At 40.2% G+C, this 24120-nt stretch overlaps 1 protein-coding gene across 1 annotated transcript; it reads right to left on the bottom strand.

Moving 5' to 3' along the window:
- Positions 1-570: 570 nt before the first annotated feature.
- On the bottom strand, positions 571-23887 carry LOC124291833 (sodium/glucose cotransporter 4-like). Its single transcript, XM_046728903.1, has 16 exons — positions 23401-23887; positions 21643-21817; positions 18568-18639; positions 16395-16499; positions 15760-15819; positions 14868-14972; positions 12984-13089; positions 11858-11938; positions 11328-11536; positions 10803-10938; positions 10034-10141; positions 9276-9426; positions 8396-8564; positions 6412-6627; positions 4492-4618; positions 571-2414 (listed from the first exon to the last, which is right to left on the bottom strand). The coding sequence occupies exons 2-16, from the start codon at positions 21760-21762 to the stop codon at positions 2203-2205; spliced, it is 1977 nt and encodes a 658-aa protein (XP_046584859.1). The 5' UTR covers positions 21763-21817; positions 23401-23887; the 3' UTR covers positions 571-2202.
- Positions 23888-24120: the final 233 nt, after the last annotated feature.

The raw sequence follows: 24120 nt of genomic DNA, 5'->3' as shown, positions 1-24120 counted from the left end.
GTTTCTTTTTGTCACTTTGATGAGGTATGTTGTTTTTGATTAAAACAGTGTAATGGTTTCTGTACACTAAATGTTGCCATTATTCATAACAGTATGTTTTTGAGTATTAAAAGGAATTTGCTGTTGCTTATGTACTTGCACATGGTAACACTTGAAGTCTGTTACATAGGGAGACATTGCATCTTAGAATTATTCCTTCTTTTGTTTTCATTCGACGGCTGGATGTAGTCCATGAAACATCCCGTGAAAAATGGGTGGCATCGACACCCTTTTCCAAGGCATTTTGGTACAACTATGACCAAATGCTGAGTCTGCAAGAGCATCAAGCACTTCGACCAGTTTGCAGGCAACTGATAGATGATGAAGATGGCCATCTAGGAATTACCAAGATTCAACCACTTTTGTGTTGATACCGGCATCACAAGGCAGTTTCAGCACTGCCGAACCCAATATATCAAACAGTTTGGAAATTGCTTGCAAAAAAAGTGACCGTGATGACTAAATATGTAAAAAAATCCGAAAATGTTTGACCAGAATATGTGTTGATCAATGTGATGACAAACACCAGAGTTTACTTTTGTCTTTATTAACCAACTGCTATTCATATCTGATTACTTGAAAGATGGCGCAAAATGATATGATTATTTGATGAAAAATAAGATGTATATCAAGAACTAAAGACAAGAACAATGGATAAAATGAAAAGGTGTGGGTACAACCAATAATAACATTGAGAAGTCAAATAATCATAGAATAACTTTGTTTGGCTTTCAGTATTTTTTAGATCAATCTGAAATGAATAACACGGAGACACGGAGAAAAGACCTTGCTGCATGCACCATTATGACATTCGATATGCGGTTAACATGGCCTTTGCAGATATATGTGACTGTATGACATTTTGTCTGTCCAAGTGCTCAAGAATCGAGCAGCATGGTAACAGCAACATGGGAAGACGGTAACATTGTTGACGTCCAAGCAACTTGGAAGATGGCAGCACATTTTGCTCGATTTTTGTCACATAAGTAATGATCCAGTAAACATATGGGTTCTTGCAGACTGATCTCTACAAACACTATTTCCTAACATAATTCCTCAGCTGTGTTGTAGTTCCAGAACTGACTGCCGTTATGTATTCTGCTCAGTGTGTCATAACTTGTTTCGTATCAAATGTCATGGTAAAACTTCATCACATCTAGAACTTTTAGAAACAGTTTATCCATCCAGTCAGATCTTATAAATGAGTATTGTAATGTTGCCCTCTACCCTACTACTTCATGTTTATGTGCATTCTGATCTTCGGTTTAACATTAAAGGGCGCGGGTGATTTATGACCGTTCTTGAAAGGAACGTGCTGGGTGAACTAGAAAGCGTTAATGGCCAATAGTCAGAGTTTAAGAGCTAAGTTGTCATGAAGAAAAGTAACGGACCAGGAATAGCAGCAAACGTACATCACTGACATAGCAACACGGATGTTATGAATGAATCAAACGTTCTAAACCCTTTAGCTACTGAGTTATTTGACAAATTTACCCGTAACCACATCGACAGTCATATACAACAAATATACAGACTTTCTCGTATGTTCATTGCCTTTTTTTATTTACAATACGCTTTTAATTAATAATTCTGTATTTTTTTCGGAAATGAGTTGAGAGAGGAAGTTGGAGACAATAGTTGCAGAACTTCCAAGTAAGCAATGTGTATCACAAGGGTATATAAGGGGCTATGTCAGACAGCCACTTATGAGTGTGAGCGCCGGCTCAAACTGCTTACTCTGGACCAATAATGAATATCACTATTACAAACGACAAGATTAACGTCAAAGAATAAGGGCTCGAATGACAAGTTTCATTGGCGTGAGAGAAGGCGTTTTAGAAGGCAAGAAGAAACATGAGGCGCAGTGGATTGAACTGCTTTATATTATTTGAATCAATATAACTTATTATTACTAATGGTAGTTCATTTGCGTTAGAGCTCTGTTCGAATGTGAAGTGGCGTTCAGGACAGTTAGAAGAGACGTGCGTTGAGGTATAATGAAATTAAATTACTGGAATATATGTAACATGAAAAACAATTAAGCTGTAAAAGAACCTTCATTGCAGGAATACAAAAAACAGTACTGATGGAAGCAGCAAAAATACACAAACACATCGAAGTGTTATGTACCAATGATAGCATCCCTAAGAAACAACAAATAGTTCAGCCGAAAAATCCCCATAGAAAGATTCCAATTGTCATAAGCACAAATGCGTTGACGTTGACGAACATTCTCCACTTGGGCTTCTCCTCTATAGATGTCAACACCTTCCTCTGTATTTCCTCCTCTTCCTCCGAGATCTCCTGAGCCTGGGGAGGTTCATACCCGCATACCAAATATATGATACGTCGCCACTTCGGCAAGGAGGCCACATCTGTGAACGAAAGCCAGGAGTGAATGCTATAAGTTATACGCTTCTCTCGTGGGAGAAGCATACAACGTATTTATCTTACCGCCATGTTAAATGTACAAAATATTATTTTATTTTGAAGATCGCTACCGACTATATGACATGTAAACAAAATGGCGTGTTTCTCGACTAGATTTTTAAAATCAGTGAAACATATTCTGACAAGCTTAAAAATGGTCAATTAAGTGTAAGTTGAGTGTGCAAACGATTTAATGTAGATTCTATAAAATAGTTTAAATAAAGCAGTCGGTAAAAGAAATGTGTACATAGTGAACTCAAAAACAGATAATCGAACGGTTTCCGAACTCCGTGCACTGCATGCGTCATATTATGACGTCATACGATATTTAGAGATACAGCTTCTCGGCGGAGAGTTTGGCGGTTACCGTGGCAGCGGGTAATATTCTTTTCCAGTTGTCACCCTCCTGGGAGGGTTTAACTTGTTAAAGCGTCATTGACCAATGAAATTAAAGTACTTTACATGAAGGTAAGATAAAATACTATATGTTCATGTTTGCATGGTCCCTTCTGCCCTTACATGACCGAAAACGATTACTGAATACAATAGTGATATTCATGTGCACAGTTCATTTTCAGGCGAGTTTCAATGGCCTCTGGATTCGCCTATGGTGATACAGTACAACCAGAAATTATTGAGAATTTAAGATTGTAAATGTTAAAAAATATTTCTCTCATTACTCACGTATTAAATGTGAATATTAGCAGAACATAACTCCAGATTCAAAGACCGGTGAACAGTTAGTATTTTGTCAAGTCACCATGGGCAGCAATGGAGGCTTCAATGCGGCGGGGCATACTACTGATCAAAGAAGTTAGAAAGTCGTGGTCAATGCTGTACCAATATCGGACCACCTCTTCTTTCATTTCAGCAATATTTGTCAGACTTTTCTAATTGACACTTTCCTTCATAAGTCCCAAACATTTTCTATTGGATTTAGGTCAGGGCTATAGCTTGGCAAATCTAATAATGTCATATTTTGGGTCCGAAACCAGGCCTGTGAATGCTTTGAACGATGTTTTGGGTCGTTGTCCTGCTGGAAAATCCAACTATTTCCACAGTACAGGTGAGCAGATGGAAGTAAATGTCCCCCGAGAATATCTGTGTACCGCTCACTGTTCATATTCCCTTCAAATACACAGAGGGGCGTTGCCCCTAACACAGATATGCCACCCCACACGTTAAATTTCGGACTGTACTTTGGGCGCTGATACAAAGGTTTTTCAGTTTGTTTGGTCCAGAAATTCAGTGTATGAGGAAACTTTCATCTGAGAAAATCACCTTGTCCCTGTTAAAATTTCTAAGCTGTAAGCACCAGTTCAACCTTTGCTCCTCTTGTTCAGGTTTCATGATCGGTGATGGAATTTCTCGACTTTTCTGCTCAGTTCTAATTGTCTCCTTACAGACAGTTACAGTTCCTCTATCAATCATATCCAGCCTTAAGTTTTCTAAACTCCTTCGTTTGTTTTTAGAAACAAGAATACCAAGCCGCCTCCTGTCACCGACAGTCAATTTTCTGGGCCTACCTGCGCCTCCCTGGTGCTCAATGCCATATCCATTTGCAATATTTTTCAAAACACGATAAACAGTGGACAAAGGGATGCCTGTTCTACTTGAAATCACTGTAGCTGATCTGATGTCCTTGTTATAATACTCTAAAATCAACTTCCTCTTCTCTAAATCATCCATACTGAGGATCACTGAAAATGTCGTCTGCTAGCAAGTTAACAAAGGGGGATAACTCTTCACAAACTAATGAAAAGGGATTAACGGAGTTGTCTCTCTTGAATGAAACCGAGCACTTGATAGCTGGTCAAGGTTGTTTATACTAGAAATACAATTAAACATAGTCCTAAAATTCTCAATAATTTCTGGTCATGCTATATTCATGTTAACGTGTCTGCCCTAACAGCTGTGAACAGGGGCGATTGCTGGGCACAATAGTGTTTGTTGATGTAAACGTATAGATCTGTACAACGACACGGACATGTTCCCAAGCGACGTAAAGGTATACATCCTTACCCACAGGCTCGCGGTTGGCCATATCAGTTTTCCTCTGAGCTTGGCCCTTCTCCCTACGTGCTTTCTCCTCCGGGAACTCTTCCCTATCCTCCTGGCTGTGTCTGGTCCACCAAGTCAGCCGGATGGACTGCGACAAAACACGAGGCATTGAAAAGGAAATTGTTCAAAAACTTTCTTAGTAAAGTACAGATCTTGGTACATTTTAGGTTTAATCCCTATCAGGGATTCGAACCCACACTATCTGAGCCACCGATTACTGCGATGGCTGATTGGGTTAGATTGCTGACTTTGTATTGCGACGAATAGGTGCTTTACTCTGAGAGTGTGGGTCAGAATCCCGGATAGGTCTCAACTCGAAACAGTACTTTACTGAGAAAGATTTATCCCATACAAAACATGCGCTGCAAATTAAGGTTTCACTCCAAGAGACCCATGTATGGAACTGCCGTAATATTATTGAAACACATTCCTTTCTCAAACAAAATAGTCAAACAGATAGCTTCTAACTAAATTCGAAATATTTCGAATAAACTTTTTGATGATATTATCCTTGAACTTCCTGAAACCATGTTGCCAGTTGCGAGCGAAAGTACCAGATATCAAAGAAATTTGAACAAGAAGGTCAAATGTTCAATACGGACAGTTCTCTTGTAAAAGTGTTATTTGAACACAACAAGATGCACACTAAATGAATGTTATTTAAATTGCAAATTTACAAACACGTAGTTGGTTAGTCACCTTTTGATGCATTGAATCAAGACAATAGATGAAACATAGGACAGCACTGTTCAATGCATGATGTAAATTTCAACCAAATCAAATAATGTGTTTCTGTGATGTGAAAATTCACATGTTTGTATCCACAATCAATATTATGCAAGCCAATAGATCATGTAAAGAACCTGGGATTAAAGGCCATAGCCTTCATTATAACTAGAATTCGGTGAGGTGTATTCCTCTTTGTTGTTACAGGTGTTCTTTAATACTGTCAGATCCAATCCCTAACTTTTATGGGTCCACCCCTTAACAGCGGGCTCCAAGCACGGCAGGTATTTGAACTAGTTATATGGACTACTTCACGTCATCTGATAGAGTACATGTCACCGTGTCCAGACAGTGTCACTGTGTACCTATTCAAGTGCTATTAACTATTAGCAACTGCCAGAGTTGTGTAGACCTGTCGGGGTTGCGGGTTAAAATAAGTAACATTTGTTCTGTATGGTTGCCGGGATTCGACTGTATGATGATCTGGCGGTGAGGCTCTGTCACATGGCTGATTATCGTCGAACCCCGCCTTTGAGCTGTTGATCGTGCTATCAACCACTGGTTTGTCTGGACCGCCGTGATACATTGAGTGAGGGACTGAGTTTGGTTTTACGCCGCTTTTAGCAATATTCCAGCAATATCACGGCGGGGGACACCAGAAATGAGCTTCACACATTGTACCCCTGTGGGGAATCGAACCCGGGTCTTCGGCGTGACGAGCGAACGCTTTAACCATCAGGCTACCCCACCGCCCTCCGTGATACAGTCTAACGTTAATCGTCATCTACTGTGTCCCTTTAGATTTGGGGGCGGTTGGGGTAGCCTTGTGGTTAAAGCGTTCGTTCGTCAGGCAGACGACCCGGGTTCGATTCCCCAGATGGGTACAATGTGTGAAGCCCATCTCTGGTGTCGTGATATTGCTGGAATATTGCTAAAAGCGGCGTAAAACCAAACTCACTCACTCACTTTAGATTTGTTTCTTAGTAGTGAGTGAGTATGGTTTTATGTCGCTTTGACGAGCGACCGGTTTAAGCACTAGGCTACCCCACCACACCAAGTAATCATACTTTGTAACGCATTTTGAGCAGACACAAGGACCCAAGACAACGCCGACATGCCGTTACCTTCGTTACCACCAGGGAATTCATTACTCACATGTGACGTATTCTGTGCTTCGGTGAGGATGGAAATGACGATGGTGGCGACCATGCTGACGACGAAGAGGAGAATGGTGAAATGGAGGAAGTGGACCTTGGAGATGATGAGAGGACGGTTATCCTCCTCTCCACAGCCTGGGGTTCCGTAGCCGAAATCCAACCCCATCCGGATCAGACCGATTACCAAGCCTATCATCATGCCCCAGAAAGCACCCTGTGTTAAAACAACGCTTATTATAAACCTTTTGGACAGCTTTGTTCAACTCCCTGGATATCGAGTTTTATGTGGTACATTTTCTTAAATTGCGCACATGGGACACGGTATCCAACCCCGACTATAAAAACACACAGAAATATAGCTTTTAGCACCGTAAACACAGTACAGTGTTAGTGGTTGAAATTCAATGTAAATAACAAAAATTATATAATTATTTTCAATTATCTCACGATAAAATTGCTGGTTGAAGTAAAAGTGTTTTACTTCTATGCATCTAACATAGATGAGTAAACGATAAGTTAAACAATTGTCTGTATCCACACAAAACGGCATATGTATAAGCAATACATTTACAAACAGTTATTGGTAGATCAGTTGACTCTGAGTAAACAACTGCCGACCTTAACTATCGAATAACATCAAATATGGTGACACCACTTTTCGGAATGTACGATCCGTTTTCGACTATAAAGATTTCATACTGAACCGTTATCCAGACGCTAAAAAAAAGAGAGTGAGTTTGGTTAAACAACGCTTTGAACATTATTTCTTCATGGCATGCTAAAGTGAAGAATGCGCAGTAGGATGCAGGCCTTGGGATTTTACTACTTCATATAGTGCCCGCTTGATCTGCATGGGTTTTCTTTAGAATTCTTTAGAATTTGATTATCTGCTGAGCATTATCAAACACTTTTTGATATTCACTTTCAAACAAATAGTGGCGTTATTTTATTTCACAAAACAAACCATTCATTTTGGCCTTTTTTCATAATAAAAAATCTCCCTATCCACACTAGAAATCAAATGAAATCCTTACTGAACACCCAAATATGGAGCGGAGCTGACAAATCCAGAAACAAGTTGAGAAAACCAGTTAAATTAAATATCAGAGACCTAGCTTTAACCATCATATAAACCATTATAGCGCTTCCTCCTTCGTAGAGCTTCGTTAGAACTCTTACGTTATTGGCTTACGACAGTCGTGGCGCTAACACGGTCCTAGCTTCAAAACGGTATTGGCTTATGACAGTCGTAGCGCGAAGACGATCGTAACTCCAATACGTTATTGGCTTACGACAGTCCTAGCGATAAGATAATCGTAACTCCCATACCTATTAAGCTTACGACAGTCGTAGCGCTAAGATCGCTTTGTGAGACGGGGCCCCGATCCCAACACCACACTTAACGCGCAGATTTAGATGACAGCCGCTGTATGCTTATCAGATTTAGTCACCTACACGGCACGCATACACAAGCTTAACCTTCTTTTTTATTTTTCTGGAGGGCTGTGTTTGTTTAGTTTCATTGAGTGTATGTTACTGCTCAATCTATGCATTTCGACCTCATTCTGTTATCTGTATGCACGTCTTGTAATCACAAAGGTATCTGTGTACATGGCAGATAATATTCTCGGGAAAAAGCGGCCAAGGTCATGTTATAGTGTAAACTGATTTATCTTAATATGTGGAAATGTTGGTTGAGGTGGAGATGTTGTTTAACATCACGTTCATATTTTTACTCTTAAGGAGCAGTAGTTTTTAATTAAACGTTACTTGAGATAGTTTGCCAAAAGCTCACTCATTGTTAAATCTCTGTGTCATATAAGGTGAACTTGATGACCATGGATGCATATCTATAAAAAATTGTTGTGGTTCACTTTCAGTACCCAAATCGTTTTCACATATCCTGATCTTACCTTTTCCACAAATGCAGTCACTATAAAGAAGTGTTGTTTTTTTAAAAGTTAGGTTATGCTATAGATTACCTTTTCATTTGTTCTTCCCCATAATATGGCACAGAGGAAAAGGGAGAGAACTGGCGGGGCAAAATATCCCGTCACTGCTTGAATGTAGTTGAAGAGTTGTCCCCCTTGGGCAGCTTGAAGAACTGGAATCCACAGTATACTCACGCCCACCAGAACCAGTATAAACACTCTGAAATGGGTCCACTTCAGTGTTAACTTGATAAATATAGTGTTACAGAACTATGGACTCATTTTACATGTGCCGATCAGTGCTCGTATTATTAACCACGTATTCCCCTGTACTAAGATCGATTTGAAATTATGCTGGAATGCAATACAATATCATCCGCTAACTTCTTCACACAGTTTCGAAAACTAGAAGTATATATGGTTGTATTGACTCAGACACGATATAGTAAACGTCATGAGTGAGTGAGGTTTTACGCCGCTTTTAGAAATATTAAGGCAATATCACGGCGGGGATCCATCGTATTGTACTTGTAACATAATTCACAATCTGTAACATAATTCACTGCCTGTAACATGATTCGCTGTTTGAATCACTAATTACTACTTATTGCAACATATGTATAATGTATATGGGCCGGAGGCCTTTTGTACAATAAACATCTTTGACTTTGACTTTGTATACTAGAAATGGACATTGGACCATGGGGGAAATCGAACCCGGGACTTTGGCGTGATGAGCGAACGCTTTAACCATTAGACTACCCACGGTGTCGTGTGAGATTGGTTACTGCTACGGCACACTCTATGACTGACCGTTACTGCTTACTGTTTCGGCAACCGTTACTGCTTACTGTTCCGGCAACCAAGTGCTACGATCACCGTTGTTGCTACCATTACTAACGTCTCCGTTATGGACGCCATCGCCACCTACCTGCCAACCACGAGCAACTCGGAGTCAGCGGCTTTAGGTCGAAGTCTCTTCCAGATATCAATGGTGAATATGGTGCTGGCGCTGTTGAATACCGACGTCAGTGATGACATAAGCGCAGCCATCATCGACGCTAACATCAGACCTTTGAGACCTGCGATGACATAAACGGTTCTTACCATCAAAGTAACTGCTTGATGAAACAACAAGTTATGTCCAAGTGAGTGAGTGAGTTTAACGTTTAACGTCGCTTTAAACGTTAATCCAGTTGCATGACGTAGTTGTGACAACGTAGGCGGAAAGCCGGAAGTGTTGAAGGTCACAAACGTTTACTACTAACCTAATCAGGGGCGAACCGGGATTTACGCCAACAATGTGAAGTTTCTGGCTTGGCCAAGGGAGGCAACTATGCACAGCAAATTGATGTGGCTCAGATGACTGAGCCATCCATTTTGTCGACGTGAAATTATGGATTCACATATGGACAGCCAGTTATCTTTAGAGGCATACAAACTTCATTACATAGGAAGTTATTACAACTTACGTTACAATATATGTTTCTCAGATCCGTTTGGTATGAATATAAGCACTTAGTGCTCAAGACTCGACACTTTTCTCGTGGTACGGATAAGTCGATGCATTTGCACCAGTGTCATATTTGAAAGGATTCACAGCATCTGTGCCTGTGACTGACCACTTTCATTTCCCTGAGAGTGAAGAGAACATGTACATGTTTTAGAATGGCAAGAGGGTGATGCTACCTTCCGGCATGAGTTCGATGACAAGTTTAGGGTAAGCGATGTTCGTGCAGCCGGCCTTATTCTCACATACCTCCCAGCAGGTGTCGGGGTCAACACAAGCTACCTGGTCTGAAACACAGTATACCACGTGGGTTTGAACATAGGTACCTTCACAGATCACAGACACATAGATAGGGTTCACTATCTGAACAATATTGATCATCATCTGGACATAAATCCCCGCATAGATAATTCCCTTGGCGCATCGTTTGGAATTATCACCACCCGGATAGACAATTATCTTTGTTGATTACCTGGATTGAGCAAAACGTAGGCATATTGTTTCACGGAATTAGGTAAAAAGGTTCACATTGTTTTCAACGTTTATATCCAACAGTCCATAACGCGGGTAATAAACCAGTTTATATACGTATACACGTTAACAATAAGTAGACTGGGTACTTATTTAATCATTAATTGAAAAGAGCAGAAAGTGAAAGAGTCCGACATAGTAAAAAGCAAAAGCTCATCCTATTGCCAGGCAACCGGATAAAAGTTGTCTGTTAATGGTCGTGGTCGAGATCATTTTCTGTGTTTCAAGTCATAAACGTAAAATATCCCCAGCATTTCTTTGCTTGGATATTCAAATACCAACGTAACACATGCAAACGTATTTCTTTGGGTCTATATTAATTACCCGGACACTGGCCTTGGATAGTGAACTACCAGGATAATGAATCAGTTAGATAGAAAATTACCTGGTAAAGGAATTACTAAAGTAGAGAATTACCTGGATAGAGAATCCTGCTGATCATGCCAGGAAAGACTATGGTGAAGAGCGGGATGACCTTGAGGTATGCCGCCATGATGGATCCTCCTTTGACGTGGTGCATGTTCTTGGCCGCCAGAGAGCGCTGAACCAACACCTGTAGCAGAACAATCAGTTATATAGTTTACTACACATTGTGTTCGTCCTTATTAGGATACCCTTTATAATTACCTGCCAGAAGTGTGAAAACAGTAAGTAACCTTGTTACAGCTGAAATAATCCAGTCACAGATCACCTTCCAAGTTGTTGAAGGAAATGTGATGGTTAATTAGACATAATCAAATTTAACAACACTTCTTTCACTTTTCAATAACAGAAAGACAAAATTAGGTATATTTTCCTTTGTCCCTCTGTCATTTGCTCAGTTGAAATCTAGTCGTGTTCGTATTATTGACTGAGTGCATCTCCATTCAATTACTGTTTACTTCCATGATTAAGCCCTATCACGTAGATATGTCTAACATTTTAACAAGCTGTCTCACTTGCCTGATCAGAACAGAAGTACCAGGCACTTAAAATGGTTATGCCAAAAACGTTCCCCGGCCAGGGGAGATCACCCGTTGATGCATCCCGCAGCAAGTGGAAGGCGTCTTTAGGTGGCAGGCCACATACGTCACTTCCGTTTATACGTTTCTCCGGAATGGCTTCGAAGTATTTTTCGTACAGAGGTTCTAACCCCCCTACCTTAGCAAAACCTGAAATTGGAAGAATTGTGGCCAGTTTCTTACGTCTTTTTCAAAAGCAATAGCGACGATTGTGATGTCCTCGCATGTTTTGGAAACAATTATAGAGTCAATTTCAGAAACAATGTCTCAAAACATATATGAAAAAAATTATTAAAAATCAAACTGATGTTTGAACATGTTAAATAATTACAACTTCTGTAAACAAGATATAGTTATTGAAATGCTAATATATGGAAATACGGATTACAATCGCTTTTGGGGTATTTTACAGTAAGAAAACCTGGATCTGGCTGACACGTCACTGTTATTTAATGCCAGAAACACACTTACTTATACCCATGAGTATAAACGCCCCAGCGACCATGATGATGGTCTGTAGAGTGTCTGTGTAGATAACAGCCTTCAGGCCACCTGAAATACGTAATATTGTTTGTGTTAAACATATTGTATTGAGCTAAAAGACAAACGTATTACCGCATTACGTATTATCGACGACCTTCATGTGTACTTAACATATGGGACCCGATAATCATGTGTTCACCAACGCGAGTCTTTTATGATCATAAGAGAACAAAGCCGCAATAATGAGTATGATACAAGACTACGTAGCTTCAGATCACGTTCCATTGCATCTATTCTTTCGGTTTTCATATTTAATTCTGAACTGAATAACATGTACGTTCACGTTATGTACCGTAAGGTGAGTAAGGTAAAGGGTTCATGCAAGGTGGGCTACTTTCGCTCCTTCTGTTGCATTTACGAATATCGATACCAATTTATGTGGCGTCACAACGTGTAAAATAACAACCGATCAAGATATTAAATCGCTTACTCCCCGAAGTTATTCACCTTGTTTGGCGAGCTATTTGAATCTACGCACGGAAATACGCGGCTCCCGAATCTAGTGTTGTTCTATGCGAAAATTTCATTCTTGTTGATCTCATATATTGCATATAGAACTTTATAAAAAAATAAATCCATCTTTATATAACAAGTTTTATGGATAACAACTTCTTTATTTTCGTGAGTGCGACGTTTCGATACAGATTCTTGTACCGTTGTCAAGCAAGAGTGATACATGAAGTGTAGGAGCTGCATATATATACTGTATATAACAATGAAACAACATAATAGACAAAGGAAACAACATAATTGCCATGATTGGCTAAGCAGTAAGCTGATGAAGCCAGTAAGTACATAAAGAATAGTGAATGGAAGCCAGAGATGTAGTTACAATGAGATGTTTATACAATGGATGCGATGTTTATACAATAGACAGAATTATACACGTTTTGTCGGCGATATATTAATATAAAGTTTCCTTTAGACCCCTTCTTTAACATCAAATAATCAAGTACAGGTATATTTTGTCATGGTAGGATGGATACCTGTAGATTCGGCGTGCCCAAATTAACTAGTATTTGTATAAGCGACAACAATGTGAGTATAATTTTACCGGAGACGGTGTTGATGGCGGTGATGGCGAGGAGGACGAGGATGCCAAGGTAGATGTTCCACCTGACGGCTTGTTGTATGAAAATGGCACCAGCATACATGTCTGCCTAGAGATAAAGGAAGCCATTTTTAATGTAGTCATGTCATCCTACAGATACACATGAGCCTAAATAAGAACAACCTGAATCTAAGGGCAAGTTCTGATCCAAACCACGGGCCCTCGTGTCTTTGCGAGGATTACAGATGTCAAGAAAAATCAAAAAAATATCGAGATGACCCCCGACTCGAAATGCTTCACAGTACAATACATTATGACCTTGTCATAATGTATTGTACTGTGTAGCATTTCGTGTCGGGGGTCATCTCAAAATATTTTTTTAATCTTCGCAAGGACACGAGGGCCTGTGGTCCAAACAGGTGATCATTTATTTTTAATGATCATTCCCTAGCATACTAGAATGCACATGAGAGGCACACTTGGATATAAATTTCAAAACTGCAGTACGTCCACTACAGTTTTCTGAGCTGGGTTTGCTGATGACACTACTGCAAATGAACTATGTCAAGACATAGACTTTCAGAAAATACACGATGGCAAGATATTGGCACGCTGACGCAGGGATGTTCTGTGTTAACATGGGAAATGTGAACATTTATCGCACAGGTTTTAGCGGCCATCGGTGGAGCATAGGATTGTCCAAGACCCGGGAGACGTAAGAAAACCAATGAACGCGTTGACGGAGTCCTTATTCCTCTAGTACTTTGCAATCCGATGCCGCACGCAATGATCCCCGATATGAACCCAGTCGAACATCTCCGGGGCTATATTGGAGTCAAGTGCGAGGTAGAGTTCCCCATGTTCCAAATCTGTAGGAATTGTAGCAGACACTCCATTTGGAATCTTAGTGAGCTCCGGTGTTGAGAATTCGACACGTGAGTGTCAGTATGAGGAGGCGACAGGCAGACGGTTTCCTGTTCGAGGTGTGGTCGGCAATGGTAGTTCATCACAACAATTATTATTTGAGAACTGTGTGACAAGAAGATTGGTGGCGTTGTCATGATGGTCAAACATTCCGGCTTGTTGATATTCATGTATTTGTGTATTCCTTTCAGACTGCAGCTAAATTGTCACTAACTTCCAATTTAATTTTGCTTTAACTGGAGTAAAATATGTTACTAGTACTATGTTTATGGTTATTTGGTTTTCAATGCATACACAACAGCATTTTGTGTGTCCGTACCCATATGCGAAAAGTTGAGGTTGATTAATGCTCATGTGTACGTAAAGGAAGTCGTTATAATACACTCATGTCAGTCTACAGATAACAAAAGTGACTGTAATGCACTCATGATAGTTTACAGATATAAGAAGTAATTTATAAAGCTCTCATGTTACTCTACGTGCGCGAGAGATCAGTGAATCACACGCATTATCAGCCTAGAGCTGAAGAAATGTGTTCAGTGGACCCGGCGCACGAAGTCGTTCTGCTCAAGAGAGATCATACGAATTTGTACTGCATGACATGACCAACCGAAAACCGTAAACATGATGATAACCAATCAAGAGATACTGCCACACCTAAGGGACGTAACTCGTCGAAGAGATTTTCGGGGCGTTTGATGACCTGGCCACGAATGACACCTTTTACATATAAAACCCTTAAGCAATAACGCATGACTGTATATGTTCTGAGCCCTTAGTGTATGGCTGTTTGGCTGACTTGTGCCATTTGGTATCCAACATTACCAACCAAGCAATGCATTAACCAACATGTTTATTCGTATCCATTTTCGTTTTCAAACATCTTCAGACATGATTTGTTCTCTCTGCCTATGTTATGTTCGGACATATTTATTATTCAATGACTGCCATCTGGGCACTTACTGATATTTTGGTGAAGACATAGATCATCAGAGACAACACCGCCATGTAAACCTGTAACCGTTGACCTCCAAAGCGCCGCATCAAATACTCCGGTAAGGTGTAAACCTGTGAAAGACACGCGTGGTGGATGACACGCATGTGTTCATGGGTGATTTCATAAGCTGCTGAAGCCAAAGTCTGAGTATAAGCTACACATTTTTTATAAGAATTATCGAACACCTATGCATCAGTAACCTTGCCTGCCGTATGTGTACCCAGGATTCCCAGCAGAGCAGACATGTTTGTTAACCTCTTACACATTGGTATAAAGATATATGAAATAATACAATAAACTTAACATTGTTTAAACATTTCAGAATATTCATGGCCAATAGTTCAGCTATTGGAAAAATCCACAGCATTTTCATTTTTTAACTCAGACAAATATATTTGTATATATTTAAAGAAAAAAGTAACCGTCATAATTAACATTTTTCTCATGCTGTGAGTATCTTTTACGATTTATGGTGATGTGACAACTTAGTGAAAATGGAAGCCCAACGCTCACTTATGGTTTTGACTCGTTTTGTAAATTATATTTATCTTACACTTTCAAACTCTGAGCAGCGACCGTATAATTGGAGCGAAATTGCAGGGCATCAGTTTTTAAAGAAGATACAAAGCAACCAAAAATAAGATATACCGGTCCTTCATGTAGACGTTATGCTTCACACCAAGACACATACTTAACAAGGATAAGACTGTTGCAGGTCATAGGAACGCAACTATGCACAAGCTAAGTAAGCCCTCTGTGACATCACTGTCGTTTTACGCCAATCTATTACTCTGTAGACATAATCCTGCACGTGTGAGGGGTTACCACACAAATGCCATCCCCGATACGCATACATACCCCGCTTGCTATATACACAGGGACAAACAACCAGGCTAGCAGCAGCAGGCAGAACAGGCCCTGGAAGGAAATTGTCACAACTATTGTCAGCGAAAAGGTTCTCTTGTATTCCCATCGCATTTTCTAAGGAACGTTGAATTGACGAACTTCACTTCTAATCAAAAGAAAATAAATCGTGGCAAAAGGTAATTTCACTTGTTTTTTTAACAAAAAAAATGTTTCACTTTTTGTAGAAGAAAATAAATCCTGGCAAAAAATAATTTCACTTGATTTAAAAAAACCCGTTTGCTGGACACGGTAGGCCTTGTGTCAAAGTTGTAAAAACATTAAAACTGTGCGGTTCCTTGAAGTGAAATAATATTTCACATCGTTAATAATCGAATTCCACTGGTCTCGTCTTAATGAACACAAGAAGAGTTATTTATGACTTCAATTTGAAGTGCAGTGTCTGTCTCCTTTGTTGTTTGCCCAAGAACACACACACACACAAAGGAAAAAAAATACAATTTAAGAGAAAATATTTCACTATACAACTATATTCGGTCACCGTCATGTTTATAACGGAAACAATGTTGAAGGACATTAAATATAATCTCCCGTCAATGTTTGAGGATGGTTGATCTACATTAACCTACATTAAGTTCATAACTTGCGACGGCAATTCCCGACGCCGCTCCTGTTCCTGCGAGGCCGATGAAGCTGCCGCTGCCAATGTTGCTGGAAAACAGAGATGCTCCAATCTGGAAACAAAATGGTCCTGATAAACGCCGTGAATGATTGTAAGTAGGGACGAAAAGTTGGGAATGGCATTTGTCCTCGTATATAATGACTGTTGAATTTGACGTCTTCTGAACTGTTTGAAGAAGCGCTTCAGTGGAATTTCGGAAGATTCCGATTTTTACCATTTTGCTAATACAGTCTTTGCACATTGATGTCTTATGATTTAAGTCATAAAACTGTATCAACCATCCTAAAATGCCCTCCTAAGCCGTATGGATTACCAAATGCTAAATTCTCTAGTACGTATTCGACTCCGTTTCCACTTCCTGGAAATGCCAAAATTCTTACTAGTGCGAAATAATATTTCAAAACGAAACTGAACCTTTACAAAATCTGTCTAGTGAACATTACCGTGAATATCTGACTGAAGCATCCATGAAGACAGACAGATGGATGATACAGGTTACATTTCTCATCACAAGAATTTATATATTGCGGGAGAAAATACGTTAGTTAGGTCATGATTTTTTAATATCATTTGTTACTCAATAGTGCGGGTTCGAAATGATTATATCTCAACGTAACTTTGTCAGCACCATTCTCGTGTTTGTCGATGTTACCATTGTAAAGAGCTGCATCACTTCGGGTCTTCCCCCTGCATTAAACTGATACATAGAACTGATACAGTTCACAGCCACTCACTTATTCAGCACTGGATCTACCAGCGTGCAGAAATTATGAATCATTCAAGTCTTCCAACTGAGCATTCGACAATTTCTTTGAGTGGCATTATAGAAACTGGGAAGTAGAATAAAGACTCACTTTATGGATAACTTCTGTTATTTCGTCAGTTCGACGTTTCGATACAGATTCTTGAACCGTTGTCATTCCTGAATCGATAGGTAGCACTCACGAAATATAATAACTTGTTATCCTTAAAGTGTGTTTATACCGAGCATTCGAGTTTGATTGATCTTTCGAGTTTGATTAACATTCTAATTCGAGTTTGACTGAGCATTCCAGTTTGATTGCACCTTGAGTGAGTGAGTGAGTGAGTTGGTTTTTACGCCGCTTTTAGCAATATTCCAGCAATATCACGGCGGGGGACACCATAAATGGGCTTCCAAGCATTGTACTCATATGCGGAATCGAACCCGGGTCTTCGGCGTGACGAGCGAACGCTTTAACCACTAAGATACCCCATCGCCCCAGTGTGACATGAAGAATCCCGGTTATCTTGTCACATTTTAAATCTAAGTAATATATTTATTTTGCAAGCAATAACAGCGTCATTGACTTTTGACAACATGGTTACACCCTGGCCAAGGTCCAGCTTGCACGCTCTGATGTTCAGCAGTATGTGCATTTCAAAATAGGCCAATAGCGCTTTAAAAATACGCATATTTTTTAGCAGTTCGTGCTCGGAGACCAGCTAAACATTATAGCTGTCACCTGATTGTTGACCCAACCCAGAAGTATAACCACATGATCACAATTCGATGAAGATGTTTTCAACGCTTATACATACTTATACCACTCACTTTACAATTTTTATCATAACTGTAACCTCTCTCGCCCTTATAATTTTCAAATGGTTTGTTTTCACATAATAAGTGTTAGAACACACAGAGCTGTCTTCGTAAAATAAATAGTCTCGATGATTCGTTTCAGTTTTATGGGACACGGGCTGCTGCAACAATTGAGGTGCAATATCACAACAGCGTCACCCATTTTATCTTCAGTTAAATAGGCCCTTAATAGGAACGGCGTTTCCAATTTTAAAAATATGGGTCGGCGTCTTCTGCGCAGAATCAAAATATACTTGTGCGCTATAATCTCCACTAGTTTGGTTTGTGTTCAGCGCTACTCTCGCTGCACAACGGGATAATATCCGGAAGCCCAAGAATCCTCAAGTGAGTGAGTGAGTTTAGTTTTACGCCGCACTCAGCAATGTTCCAGACAATGGCCGCGGTCGCTGAATTTAAGACTCAAATTACACGTAGAAGTTAATCAATGTGATGACACCGACGTGTTCGGTTTGTGAAGTTTCCTGTTTGATACCAGATAAGAATTGAGAATGGCACTCACCGCAAACCAAAGCATGTCCCTCCCTGCCAGAAAGTAACCACTGACGCTTCCACGCTGTGTCCGCCATGTCGCCTGAAAGAGAGAACAGCTAACAGATGAAATACTAACTATAGACTATGTTGTTGTTATAGTTTTGAATCTAAGTAGTCACTGAGCTCAGGTAAAGTTAATTCTAAACAAGAATGGTCCTGAAATATTCAGTATGGAAAGTTTATAATCGTATTCAGTGTTTAAACAATACAGTACTGTGTGTAGTGTGGTTAATATGTTCTAATGATTTAGATTAATTTTTTTTATATTTTATTCCACTGAGAAACAGGTAGGCGGAATGTGTGACAAACGTAATATTGAAGACGAATATCATTCTATCCTAATGTACATCATCTAAATATACGTTCTATCCACCAGTGAACAAATTCTGAATACTGATGTAAAAATGACGAGTTTCAAAATGTAAATTTGTATCGCTATCCATTTCAATCATTTTACGTGTACTACGGTCCTTTGGTCATGCTGTTGATCACTAGATTATCTGGTCCAGACTTGATAATTTTCGGATAGCCTCCATATAGCTGGAAGGCGTAGTCTCCAAATGCCTACAGTGACAAATGCCTACAGTGTAGAATAAACAAAGTAATGCACCAGTGATTTCAAGCAGCATTATCTTCTCCCCATTACATAAATGGAACATTCCAACAGACAAGGTGGACAAATGCCTACACAATGAAAAAATGCTGGGGGTTTTCATATATTTGTGAAATGGAACATTTATTGAATTCATATCTTTACATCTGACAGGGTCAAATATCTTTACATCATCTTATGCATATTTTGACTGGCAAAAAAGTCTTCACTAGTCGACCAACAGCACTGAGAAAGTCCAAGGGACCCTTCACACCAGCTCGTAGCTGATCCTTTAGTTTATCAAGCCTGCTGTCAATCTCCTTGTACACACGACGTCGTGGCGGTGGTTTAGCTCCATGGATGAACTGAACAAGCTTGTTCCGTTCGGTCTTCTCCAGCTTCTGAAGAACCTTCACCAACGCAAAGGTGTTTGGATAAGCTCTCATGACGACCTTGTTCAGATGGGAATGCCACCCCTCGAGATGGTTGTTCGTGCGAGGTCCTAGGTTGTCATGCTGGTTCTAGATTCCGACTCTGTAGAAGGCACGGTCGTCATCCCAGGTGTTGGTGATGTAATCGTGCCACTGGACCTTCTGTGGAATCTCGGGAGCATCTACCCAGGCATCCTGAACCTGCCTCACAGGCAGAAAGGTAGAGCTGTAGCACGCCTTATCCACGTATACACCTCAGGATCCTGGAGATAGACATCCGTGAACTTAAGTTCTTGCACCTTCCTCCACAGAGCTTGTGAATAGTGAAAATAGCAACCACGGACAGCACTATTTGGGAACACTGCTTCTGTTGCTCTGATGGCGGCGATTTCAAAGTCTGTTCGGATGCTAGTTGGCTGAAGTGGATGTCCAGTGGTTTGCTGTACTTTCTCACTCACTAACTGAGTCATCTTAATGTCAATGAGGCCATGGATAACATACAGCTGGTCCCAGAGTGCAGGGCAGGAGTAAAAAGTTCCATCCATGTAAAGTGTGTCCACAACGTTGAGAAGCCTCAGCCGATCACTTGTTGCAAAACACAGGATTCTGTCTTCTTCGCCATCATCAACACATAGAAAAGGCTGTCCATCTACTGTCTGCTTGAAGATGTCTGGAAGATTGACGTCAGCAAGAGTCTTGGGAAGTGGAGGCATGGTCTTCCTTCTCTGCTTGTACAGGCCACTCTTCATGGTGTGGAAGGAGGGAATGGCAGCAGCCTCTTGAACATCAAGCTGAGCTAATTCTTCGTTATAGATCATCTGGATGGGAGTTGTCTCGGCCTGGACTCTCTGACGAAGTGTGCTTGTAATCTTCAAGGCAACCTGGTCTTCTGAAGGATGATTATGTGGCGACTGGTTACGGACAAACTGTCCAACTGTGATACATTTGCCTAGACAACCACCTTGTACACACTTCCAGTGCACACATGTCAGGCGCCGGTTATTCACCCTGTACCTGTAGCCATCTAACAGAACTTGCTGCCCACCTTTCTGCGACGTGTAGTACTCAACCTTCTTTGGATTCACCATGATTTGAACCAAACTATGCAGAAGTCCCATTTTATTTCAACATGTTTCCTTCTCAAACTTACTCAGTACAACATCTATTGCATGCTAAACAGAAGTAATTAAATTGCTTTTACATATATAGTTCCTGTTGAGAAAGATAGAGAAATTGTATTGAAAACAAGCAAAAAGGATACATAAGGCACTGCTTGTGCAGATATGATCAGATAATCTCTAGGAAGTTTTCATAGTGTAAACAGGTTAAACTCATTAGGGTGGAAGTGACCACTTTTGTGCAGGAAAGCGTATCACTGCTGCTCACCTAAAACAACATACTCCGTAGCTATTATTGCCTGTAGGCATTTGTCACTGTAGGCATTAAGAGACCTGACCAGCTTGAATACTGCTGAGTGCGGCGTTAATCAACAAACCAACCAATCCTTTGGCGGATAGTTCAACATAATGTTTATTTTCATTGTTTTACATGGCAGTCAGCTACATTCCATATATATACAACACCACCGTGTAAATATGAGTGTGGAACAGTCAAGACAGTAGTTGACGCACGATGATACCCAGACAACCACTTGACCGAATCTGACTACACGGTACCGCTTTAATCGCCACTCATGGTCATCTTGACCAGGGATTCATGTTTAGATACAAATGGGATCAATTCTGATCCACAGGCCAAGCAAGTAGACAGGCATGTGGTACTGGGGAACTATTCTGACCCACAACCCATTAAGTAACAGGACAGCAATTGGAAAATTAGAGCCTGGTCTAGACAATCCAGTGCTTGAAACCATCAGCATCGATTAAGACAAATTGAATGCAACTACCAAATTCCGCGGTCTTGGCAGTCATATTCCGTTCGTCGCCTCTTACGGCAAATTCCTGTCAGCCTGTAGCTTGTAAAAGGAAAGTACATGTTATCAAACAATGCTAATACTTACCCATATACCAACTGCAAGACAGACGAACAAATATACTATGATGACAACGAGATCTACCGTGCCCACACCGGCATTCGCAAACGCGCTTCCGGTTCCTTCAGATCCGTTAGTGGATGCCATCCCTTTGTCTAATCTTCAGTAGTCGCTCGTATTTTGAAGTCTGCCGACTAACTGACTATAATAAACAACAGAAATATGACCAATTTAACAATAACAATTTTACAACTAAGAGAATGGTATTGCTGTTTCGGTTTAATGTTAGTTATGAAATTATGTTTGGTTAATCACATGTGCTCAATTGTCGTTGTACATAATATCATGCAAAAGAAAGCCTTAGCGTCTTAACTTCGAGTAATTCTTTAACAAGTGAAATATTAAAAGCGTTTAACTGTAATAATACGACGCCTTCGTACACTGTAGTTGGAGTAACTTCCCTTTGATAAAGGGCAGTTACTCGAGTTGGCGGATCGATGGCCTGTCTCGAAAGTCAAATAGAAACAATGTGTGCAGTCAATGTGTTACTTTCCCTACCCGTACTTTCGCCAGGAGTCCACAATTTGGTATTGATTGGAACTATTTTAATTGATGTCACTGTCTGATTATCAAATCATTGACATCCTGACGTAATATATATTTAGTTCTAAAATTGATATTGTGTGAAGAAGTCGTTATCAAGTTTTTGTGGTTTGGATGGGAAATGTGCTGTATTAAGAAAATACGCTATGTATGTATAATAATGGATGTATAACATCCTATAACTACTCACGTGATAACCTCTTTATGACTGTATGACTAATAAAGGTAAGAAAGAAAATCAATTGTCAACAAACTATGCCATATACCCACTGCAGGACAAACAAATGTACCATGATGACGATGAGGTCAATGGTTTTGACCTCCTCTTGTCTTTGTGTATGATGAAATATAATTATGATAGTACGTTGATCACATACTTTAACATACAGACGCCCCGAACTACAAAACACGAACTACCCTGCCCTGAAAATGTCGGACTATATCAAGTTATGCATACTCATGTCAGTTGCTGTAGTCGTCGGTATTCGACGGCCGTAACTACAGCGTTGAACGTGTGCAGTGAATACAACTAGCATCTAACTGCTCTTACGCTATCTGTTCTGCACATGTCAAGGCGAGGGTTTGACCTTGGATCTGGTAAATCTGTTTTTAACATTGTAGATATAATGTACATGCTAAATTAAGTAATTATGGCTTGGCAGCTACAACTCTGGATTGGCTGTTGTATTGGCAGCGTTTTGTGGGCAAAGTTTATTTATAATCTGTGTAATCAAAGAACAGACATTATCCACATGTATGTGATAATTGCTTCCTACTGGGCGCATCGTCTTCATAAATTTCATTTAGAAAATTGAAAGGAAATTTTGATGGTATAAATAGGAGCAAGCCTGTGAGTTGACCAGAGTGAAACGGTGACATTGTGTTTGTTGTTTAACGCAGCACTTAGGAATATTCCAGTTATTCGGGTCTGGACAAGACAATCCAGTGACTGACATCATGTTGATCGATCTACGCAATTGAAATACGATGCCATGCATCAACCAAGTCAGCGAGCCTGACCACCCGATCCCGTTAGTCGCCTCTTAGGACAAGCACGGGCTGCTGAAGACAAATTCTAACCCGGATCTTCACGGGTCCAAAAGGATTAGTAATATCACAAGACAACGGTTTATGATGTGTTAATTTCCTTCTAAGTTAGATGTGGCGAACACCGCCTCTTACCTGACTGAAATCCTTTTCAGAAATCCCTATCAGAAATGAACCGGTATATCCTTCTTGTGCGAATGTCGGTTGACATGACGTCGCACTCTGAGCTATCCGAATGCAAAAATACAGTCTAAACACACCCCACTGATATATTACTTTCAGCCAGTGGAACCCAGGTACATGAATACAAGGGACGCTTGGTTGAGGTCACATGACATAAGATTGCGTGCCGGGGCATACGGCCCGACAGGTACGGCAATGTAATAACAGTTGGCTTGCAATAACAGTAACACGATTGACACGAACGAGACTGAACAAGCTATCAAGTCTTCTCTATACAGCTCCGGAATAAACCCAACATATCGCCCTTCTCTCTTACTCAACGTACGCTACATGTTCCCCTGTCTACCAGGGTGGGGTTTGAAACCGAATCTACGGTCACAAAAGAGAAATTTGCATCGCACCTGACAGTGAAACGTTCAGTTACACCATTGCCTTTTAAAGGAGAATACATGCATAGGCGTTACGACCTTCACGTTCACTCGAGGAATGTGTTCTATTAAAAACTGCTAGGATTTTGAACGAAGACGGGATAATTTATGTAGTATTTCTGCAAAACGAGATATTTTATTTAATTTTAAATGAGCCTAGATGTCTTTTAAAGGTCTTTTAGTGGTCTCTTATCATTATGAACACAAATTATATAATGTTTCATCTATTTCTTTCATAAAATTC

The sequence above is a fragment of the Haliotis rubra genome, unplaced genomic scaffold, assembly GCF_003918875.1.
Source record: "Haliotis rubra isolate DU_JTF1 unplaced genomic scaffold, ASM391887v1 Scf50, whole genome shotgun sequence".
In the NCBI taxonomy this organism is placed as follows: Eukaryota; Metazoa; Mollusca; class Gastropoda; order Lepetellida; family Haliotidae; genus Haliotis; species Haliotis rubra.
The sequence above is the reverse complement of the archived record's forward strand: the minus strand, read 5'-3'. Positions and strand labels throughout refer to the sequence as shown.

Coding starts and splice junctions, on each gene's coding strand:
- LOC124291833 (XM_046728903.1), bottom strand. CDS start 21,762: ATGGCATCCACTAACGGATCTGAAGGAACCGGAAGCGCGTTTGCGAAT. Junction 14,973..15,759: donor CTGTGTATATAGCAAGCGGG/GTATGTATGCGT, acceptor TGTCTTTCACAG/GTTTACACCTTACCGGAGTA. Junction 6,628..8,395: donor GGGGAAGAACAAATGAAAAG/GTAATCTATAGC, acceptor GTTTTAACACAG/GGTGCTTTCTGGGGCATGAT.